This window comes from Coregonus lavaretus (assembly GCF_964263955.1).
Source record: "Coregonus lavaretus genome assembly, chromosome: 3".
In the NCBI taxonomy this organism is placed as follows: Eukaryota; Metazoa; Chordata; class Actinopteri; order Salmoniformes; family Salmonidae; genus Coregonus; species Coregonus lavaretus.
The window spans coordinates 50,478,032-50,487,461 of NC_139990.1; the positions used below are offsets into that span (position 1 = coordinate 50,478,032).

General features: G+C 43.3%; 1 protein-coding gene across 2 annotated transcripts; it reads left to right on the forward strand.

The window, feature by feature from the left end:
• Nucleotides 1-9,430, forward strand: LOC311125917 (cytohesin-2-like). Of its 2 annotated transcripts, none has more exons than XM_084158453.1 (12): nt 1-163; nt 1,811-1,961; nt 3,489-3,555; nt 3,721-3,839; nt 3,935-4,015; nt 4,173-4,285; nt 4,364-4,512; nt 4,733-4,844; nt 5,949-6,025; nt 6,199-6,270; nt 6,357-6,511; nt 6,635-9,430. In XM_084158453.1, exons 1-12 carry the CDS (start codon nt 97-99, stop codon nt 6,720-6,722), a joined length of 1,251 nt encoding a protein of 416 aa, XP_084014579.1. In that variant the 5' UTR covers nt 1-96; the 3' UTR covers nt 6,723-9,430. The 2 variants fall into 2 exon arrangements, with proteins under 2 accessions (XP_084014579.1, XP_084014580.1); XM_084158454.1 differs by lacking the exon at nt 1-163 and adding an exon at nt 1,106-1,491.

Here is a 9,430-nt window from a genome sequence, read left to right on the forward strand (position 1 = left end):
ACCAGGTTTCGGCACGCAAGGCTGGTTATTTATTTATTTCCTTTTTATTTGGAGGATATATTTTTTATATATATCCATTATTTTTTCATTTATTGAATGACAGTCGAATCTGAAATATTTATGCCTAAAAGCAAAGCGCCAAAAATGGATGACCTGGACTACAGTAAGTCTTATAACAACACACTCCGCTAACGAGCTAGTTGTAGCAGCAGGTATTTCACTACACAATTAGAGCACCAGTTGTCACGAAACAATATTAACGTTGCATGCATTATATTGTAGATTGTACTGCATGGTTGTCATCTTTGTTTGTTATACAACGTTTCTCATAAGAGAGTCCCATACAATCACAGTCCGACGTAAGCTAATAATACAGTACTAGCTAACGTTAGCGCTCTAGTTAGCGAGGTTGTTAGCAAGCTAGCTAGCTCTTTTTAGTCTTCCTGTAGGTAGGTAGTTGTAGCTAACTGCTTATTGTAGTCTGACCACTCATATCCAAATAGTTAGCTAATGTTATTCATTACAATATTGGTTACTATATGACGTTAAACCCACCCACTGTCCGTCAAGAATCAAACATTATTATTATTATTAAACATTGAATAAGCTAGCTCGTTAGTTATTCATCTCATTTTGAGGGGCGGGGTAACTGGGTTGTTGACGTGCAGATGTCATTTAGCTTCCTAAACACATGAATCCCATCGCGGCCTGGTGGCACTGTAGTGGCTGGTCACTCTACCAAGGGAATACTGTGGTTTGCAGCAGTGTAGCTATGCTGTCCCTCTGTATTTTTCAACTCCAGTCCAGGCTGGGGACCCAAAGGACTGCACATTTTTGTTCCAGCCCAGCACTAAAAACACACCTAACCTGACAACTAATTGGATAGTGGCTTGATAATTAGTCGAACCAGGTGTGTTAGTGCTGTGCTAAAGAAAATCTATCTCTGAGCAAAGAAGCTACAAAAATCAGTGCAGCCCTGTTGACTCGCCTAATCCATTTAGTTAGTTGAATTGAAAACATCTGAGAATTGACAGTAGTTATAGAGAAGTGTCATTTGGAATTGATACTCTTTATGACAAATTGTCCTGCATAGTTCACATATGCAGCACCAACATTTATTTTTTTAAATGCGGATCTCTTCTGTCCCCAACTAGTATTTTTCATGTCTAACCGCTCCCACTGTCACGTTAGAGATTGTCAGGATTCCATTGAATGTTTCAGTGAAAGCCCTGCAGCCAGTGTTTCGGCTGATTTTGATTTTAAACTAGTTTTTCCTCATCTACTGTACTTCTGTTCTGTGTGGATAAGCTACTTCTGTTCAAGACTAGTTGGTTTTCTGAGCTCTGTGAACTTGTCTTTATCGATGAATACGCTGTAAGGTTGAGTGCTCCAGTATATCAAGGCTGCAATGAGACACACATCATCGACCGCCTGATTTTCCACAGAAGTTTCCATTTGACCAGACAAGCAAAATGGAGGAATTAGGTACAGGTCAGTGAGCGGAGAAAGGAGCAGGAATAGAGAGGGAGAGATGCAGAGGAAATTGAACAATTGTTAGGAACATTGGATTAGATATGAATCGTTTTGGGAAAACATGTTTTTTACTCAAAGCACTTTCAGTAGTAAACTCAAAGCATCTTGGAAATGCACTGTAGCAAACAGACTTTGAATACTGAAATGTTTCAGGTCAATTCTAACTTAGTTCTCTCTGTCTCCACCATTTTCCCCTTCTCTCCATTTCCATGCCCCTTGTTTTTCTATTCCCATCTCTCTTTATTCTCTCACCCCTCTTCTCCCTCCTTCCCTACAGTCCCGGTAGACCTGAGTCCAGAGGAGCGCTCTGAGCTGGAGGACATCCGCCGGAGGAAGGGAGCACTGCTGCAGGAGATCCAGAGGCTCAGAGACGAGCTCAGAGAGGCCATCATAGAGGTGGAGGGATTGGAGACTAGTACAGAGGGCAGGTGAGAAAAACACAGATGGTGTTTCCCTGAATATTTCAGTTCCATTATTCAGTGTGTAGCACAGTCCCTCTCCACTGGTGTATCTGAAGTTGGTGATTAATTATAATGGGATGATTAGAGAGTCCATATGACAGCAGTGTTTCCCAAAATAACTCCTCTGCATTCAGGTTACCTTCAAATCAAATATTATTTGTCACATACACATGTTTAGCAGATGTTATTGTGGTTGTAGCGAAATGCTTGTGCGTCTAGCTCCGAAAGTGCAGTAATATCTAACATAGGACTGCCCAACCCTGTTCCTGGAGAGCTACTGTCCTGTAGGTTTTTGCTCCAACCCTAATCTAGCACACCTGACTCTAATTAGCAGGTTGATAAGATTAATCAGGTTAGTAACACCTGGGGTTGGAGTGAAAACCTACAGGAGGGTAGCTCTCCAGGAACAGGGTTGGGCAACCCTGATCTAACAATTTCACAACATATACCCAATACACACAAATCAAAGTAAGGAATGGAATTAAGAATATATACATATATGGACGAGCAATGACAGAGCGGCATGGACTAAGATACAGTAGAATATTATAGAATACAGTATATACATATAAGATGAGTAATGCAAGATATGTTAACATTATAAACAAGTGACTAGTGTTCCATTTCTTAAAGTGGCCAGTGATTTCTATAGGCAGCAGCAGCCTCTAATGTGCTAGTGATGGCTATTTAACAGTCTGATGGCCTTGAGATGGAAGCTGTTTTTCATTCTCTCGGTCCCAGCTTTGATGCACCTGTACTGACCTCGCCTTCTGGATGATTTTTTTTTATTTTTATTTTTTTATGATGATAGCGGGGTGAACCGGCAGTGGCTCGGGTGGTTGATGTCCTTGATGATCTTTTTGGCCTTCCTGTGACATCGGGTGCAGTAGGTGTCCTGGAGGGCAGGTAGTTAGCCCCCGGTAATGCGTTGGGCAGACCACACCACCCTCTGGAGAGCCCTGCGGTTGCGGGCGGTGCAGTTGCTGTACCAGGCGGTGATACAGCCCGACAGGATGCTCTCAATTGTGCATCTGTAAAAGTTTTAGGTGCCAAGCCAAATTTCCTCAGCCTCCTGAGGTTGAAGAGGCTCTGTTGCGCCTTCTTCACCACACTGTCTGTGTGGGTGGACCATTTCAGTTTGTCAGTGATATATATATATATATATATATATACGCCAAGGAACTTGAATCTCTGCATTTACTCAATATTGCATCTATGGCAATTTCACTTTTAAGTTTATGTAAAAATAGATAGCTTCCTATTGGCTCCTTCGACTATTCTCCTCTAACCTGCAACTTCCCCAGGTCATAGCTGCAAATGAGAATGTGTTTTCAGTCAATTTAGCTGTTAAAAGAAGAATTTGAAAGCATATCTAAGAGCTATTTTAGTTTGACTTCCCTGCTCTGCTCTCTCCATTTCCCTCTAACTGTATGTATAATTGATGCAGAGTTATTGGGTTGAATGTGATCCACTCCTTGTCTTTCCTCCCTGCAGTAAAACTCTACAGAAGAACAGGCATGTGGCCATGGGAAGGAAGAAGTTCAACATGGACCCCAAAAAGGTGAAAAGGGAACATGGAATGGATACATTAATCTGATCAGCCTCTATACCTCTCCCCCCCCCCCCCCTCTCTTTCACGGCCTTTCTTGTCATCAATCTCTTGAGTGTTTACTCTCTTCTGATTGTAGTTTCTCTCTCTCTCTCTCCTCTCTCTCTCTGTGTGTAGGGTATTGTGTTTCTGGTGGAGAATGAGTTGCTCAAACACACTCAAGAGGACGTTGCCCAGTTCCTGTACAAAGGAGAGGGCCTCAACAAGACTGCTATAGGAGACTACCTGGGAGAGAGGTAACCATTCCCCCTCTCTACCATTCGCTCTCTTCTTCTTTGTTATTATTGGGCTGAACAGCATCAGAAGTCTACGTCCCTCTTCTCTCCTGTAGGGAGGACTTTAATCTCAAGGTTCTGCAGGCGTTTGTTGACCTTCATGAGTTCACTGATCTCAACCTGGTCCAGGCTCTCAGGTAAGCTGGGGTGTACTCTGTGATAACCTCTGACATTTAATAAAAAACAGTACATGCATTTCAAATTATCGAGGATAAAAACCCTACATAAGCGTCTTTTACCATGGCAGCTAGTGCTCTCTCTGACCTTTTGACCTCTGACCTTTGACTCCTGCAGGCAGTTCCTGTGGAGTTTCCGTCTGCCCGGCGAGGCTCAGAAGATTGACAGGATGATGGAGGCCTTCGCCCAGAGATACTGTCACTGCAACCCTGGGGTCTTCCAGAGCACTGGTACACACACCTACCGTCGTTACAACACAGAGGTCTGCTAGCTACTCTTCTCATCTTATGGTTCCTCTCTCTCCTTAGATACGTGCTATGTGCTGTCGTTTGCCATCATCATGCTGAACACCAGCCTCCACAACCCCAACGTGAGAGACAAGCCTGGATTGGACCGCTTCATTTCCATGAACAGAGGCATCAACGAGGGTGGAGACCTGCCAGAGGACCTGCTCAGAGTGAGTGAGGGAGGGGAACCTAGGGGAAGGGCTAGGGGAGTCTCTGTGGAAGTGAGCTTGTCGTTGGCTCATGACTGAGTGATTGTTCATCTTTCTTCATCAGTTTGTAGGGGTTCAGTTGCAGGAAGCTCTAGTTCAGATGAAATAACAGTGTGTGTTATAGTGAATCTCCCTGCTGTTTGTCTCCTCTCAATGTCTCTCTCCGCTCTGTCTACCACAGAATCTTTATGACAGCATCAAGAACGAGCCCTTCAAGATCCCTGAGGATGATGGGAACGACCTGACACACACATTCTTCAACCCTGACAGAGAGGGCTGGCTCCTCAAACTGGGTGAGTCGGCCGTGGCAACGCCGGGTGGTGGGAGGGGGTACTGTGGCTTCTCTCTGCCGATCACCTCAAGGCGGTTTCAAAACCAAATATGGATTATTTGGATGGCTTAAAAACATATTAACATTCTGTAACGTCTTGATCAGCCCCAGGGTTTTTGGATAATGAGTGTAAACTTGTGTGTTGTGTGCTCTCTCTCCTAAGGCTTTGTGCTGTTATGTGCCTGCCTTCATCCTCTCTCTCAGGTTTACACTAAAGATAATGATACACCGCCAATGTTCTGAGGCAATACTACCACACTTGTTCTCTAGCAATATTGCCTAAACCATTGTCTGTGTATTATGGTCTTAAGACTGCCATTGCATGATGGGTAAATAGACAGAATTGTCCATACTGAGGGAGCTGCCCTTGGATTCCATATAAGATCAGTTTGTGTTTTCCTCCCTAAATTAAGTTTAGGATTGGGGGACAGTAAACTGATTCTAGATGTGTCTATGGGCGACTTCTTCTACATGGAGCTTCCCTCAGTATCTCACTCTCTTGCATCATGGCAGTCTGAACCGTCTTCTCTTGCATGGTGGGGTCTGTGATCTGTTTGTCACTAATATCTCTGCTGTCTTCTCCCTCCCGACCCCTCTCCCTCCCTCCCCCCGAAACCTCTGGTCCCTGTTGTCTCTGCTTCTCCCTGTGATTTCCACACTCTGCTGCCGCTTGTTTCTCAGGAGGTATGTACTGGGAGAATGGGTCCATGAGAAACAATATAATTCTTATGGAACCAAAATGGCCACCAGGCAGTATAGAAGAAACGTTATTGTCCACATATGCCTTTTGACAGACATTAAAGATGTTACATATTACTAATATCTGCTAGTTATTACTGAGAGATGAATTGACATACAAAAGCACAGTAACATTGGACATGTAAGGCTATACAAGCTGTCTGAATAACTGTAATATCCTGAAGGTGATGTGTAGTAATGGCATATTTACTTCAGTATGTGAAGCAGTCAAATGGAATGAGTTTGTCTCCAGTCCAGTTGGTGTTCTGCTAACCTCTAGCTACCACCCTGTCTCTCATGCCTCTGTGTTGGTCTGCTCGTATTTCAGGAGGACGGGTGAAGACCTGGAAAAGAAGATGGTTCATTCTCACAGACAACTGCCTCTACTACTTTGAATATACTACAGTAAGTCAACATTATAGCTCTCATCCGCTGCCAAAGTCCAAGTGCCACTGTAGAGCAATGTGATGGAAATGGAATCCAGTACAGAGAGGGTAAAGAGCTATGTAACAGAACATTGTAATGTGGATCAGAGTGTTGTATACTACAGTGTGTATGTCTGTTTTGTGTGTGTTCAGGATAAGGAGCCCAGAGGTATCATTCCCCTAGAGAACCTGAGTATCCGTGAGGTTGAAGACCCCAGGAAACCTGTGAGTCTGTTGTCAGTACATTAGAATGTCAACATAGGACATGATCACTGCACTGTTTCTCGTGACTCCTGCTCTTCCCTTCCCAGAACTGCTTTGAGTTGTACATCCCCAACAACCGTGGTCAGCTGATCAAGGCCTGTAAGACGGAGGCAGACGGCAGAGTGGTGGAGGGGAACCACAACGTGTACCGCATCTCTGCCCCCACACCTGAGGAGAAGGACGAATGGATCCACCACATCAAGTACGGAGTAGGGAGGGAGGCAGTCAGGAAGGGAGAGTAGGGTGGATGGATGGAGGGATACATTTAGAAATGCATCGGACTAACATTCTTCTATTCTGTTTCTCTCTTGCATCCTCTCTCCAGCTCTGCGGTCAGCGTGGACCCCTTCTACGAGATGCTGGCTGCCAGGAAGAAACGCATATCATTAAAGAAGAACGAGGAACAACCGTAGAACATTCCCTTCTTCCTCCCTCCTCTCCTCTTCATCTCCTCCTCCACCTCTTCATCTTTCATTCCAACATGGGACACAATCCTTTCTCTCCTCCTTCCTAGATTCATTCCTCCCTTTTTTCCCCCCTCTCTTTCTTTCTGTGTGGAGGACTCGTTGCTATCCTGTTTAAGAGACTGGCCAGCACACACAGGCAGTTCACCACTCAGCTGCTAGCGGCTGATCTGTACACTACCACACTACGAAGTGTCCACTACTACCCTACATACTACACAGTTAGTTCACTCACTCAAAGCCCCCTTCTCGTCACTACACCTCTCTCCTCCCGTCTTCTTTTGTCTGACGTTGAAGTGAACTGTGAAATAAATGTGTATTTTATTCAGGGTAGCAAGCAGGGCCACTGAACCTAAAACCACCCTCTTCCATCACAAACAGGCTGCAACTTATCAGTCTGAAGTGACTTCCTCTCCTTCATCTAACTGATCTAACATTGGGGCAACGGACCAGTGTGTTTGGTTCCCACCGGTCCAGTTCTATCACTGTGTGAAGGACAGAATGCACGGAGGCTGAGGAAGCCACTTCAGGTGCAGCCCTAGTTTTCTACTGCTTTATTCTAACTGCTTGGCTCCAGGTTAGTATGTCTATCGGCATTATCAAAGTAACACTTTAATACTGTAGCCTCTGTGTGAAGGAAATGACGCTGGTCATTACTGCGTAGCCTTAGACCATTCATTTTACATTTATATCATTTAGCAGACGCTCTTATCCAGAGCGACTTACAAATTGGTGCATTCAACTTATGATAGCCAGTGGGACAACCACTTTTTTATTTTATTTTTTATGGGGGGGTGGGGGAGAATTAATGTCATTCTCATGTTACATTAGTTATTATGATCGACCATCTACAGGAAATGTTCCCACAAACTGACCAATGAGGCAACAATTGAGCAGTGAACACTAAAGAAGACAACTCTTGTCAATGACCACTGGCGTTTCCTTCACAAGACAGTTAATACACTCCCTCATACAGACACTTAAACTGTTAAACCCAGGTCTAGAATACGCTACAGTGGGTTTTAAGAAGTTACAACGGCAGCTTATTACAATGTATACTTTTTTTTTTTTTTTTTAAGTACTTGTTAGTATATTTGTTTACAACACACAGATTTAATGTATTGTTTATTTTTGTTGTGTATGAGCTACTGTAGGACTGCATGTGGAGATGACTGGAGGGTTGTTCCCCCATACACACAGATGGACCAGACTCGTGTTAAGTGTTGGGTGCATTTGAGAAAGATTGTTAGTGTTCCCTGTTGGCACAATAGAATCGACCTCCAATTTGAACATTTAGATTATTCAGGACAGGAGAGTGATTACATCACAAAACCTTTTGAATATAAATGTTTTGTATAGAACAGGCATGGTTCTTTTGTGGTATGGTACAGGGAATCCTGTCAGTTCTATACGTTCTATTTCTATCTGCACTGTTGATAATTTTGCACCATCCTGAAGGAACCTCTGATATTACCCTCGTAAGAGCCTGAATGAATGAGGCTCACTGAAGCACAAACATGGGATGTGTCCCAGTCGCCTGTAATGGCTTTCTTTCCACAATAACCATCATGGATATGTGAAAGGGCTGGATAGATGTCCTTCATAATACTGATGCCCATCCAATCCTGTCAGATCTGTGATCTTAAAGGAAAGCAAACTATGCGTGGTTATTGGGACATCACCCCATGATAAATCTGAAACGACCTGTCTAATATGAGAACTGAAATGACCGTTCTGAAGTTGAATCATCAGCCAAGCCTGGAAAAGGCATCAGATTCCTCTTAATGTGATTGAAGATGAAAAGGCCAACAAACACGGAACACTAATACATCTTTCAAGTATTATGGAATAGCTGCAATATTCCAATGTATTTAATTAATAACAATGTTAAGGATACATTATGCCTGAATTGACTCGTAGATATTTTTCTTATTTTCATTAGTTTGTCATTGGATTTACATTTTATTAGACTGATGATTACGGAAAATGCAGAATTAGGATTGTCTGCTGCACTTTATCAATATTTTAGCGTTATACAGCCTTTAAAGTGCTGTACCTGTAGATTGGCAATACTATCTGTAGTACCCTCCAGTGGTGGCCTGGCTGTCCTGCAACGTCCTCACTGGTTGTGATAAAATACATATTTTGATCGCTCTCACAACTACAAACACAGAAGTTTTACTCAAAATGTGTTTTACATACGAAAGTCTATGTACAAAAAAAAAAATCTCTTAGTCTTCTTTAGTTATTCTCTGAGAGTGTTTGGTGTGACACACACAGCAGTGAGCCAACCTACAGGCAGGGCTGCTGTACACTACATGATACTGAAACACAGTGGACCTATCTGGGTATTCTTGAAGTGCAAAGTTGCCAAAATGGAGTTGACATCCCACTGTTCCAACTCAACAAAGAGACACACTTCTGTGAGAAAGGACACTAATTAATACTTCTGTCCCCCAGACCCCAACACCACTACTTCTGTCCCCCAGACCCCAACACCACTACTTCCTGGTATACTGTTTGATTTAGTATTTATTTATTTTTGATTTACAGCAAGGTAAAGATGGATAGGTCATCTGTGCTATATGTAGCAAAACCACGGTACGCTGGTGCCAGTCAAACTGTTGTGAAATAATAAAAAGTGAACTGAGACAATA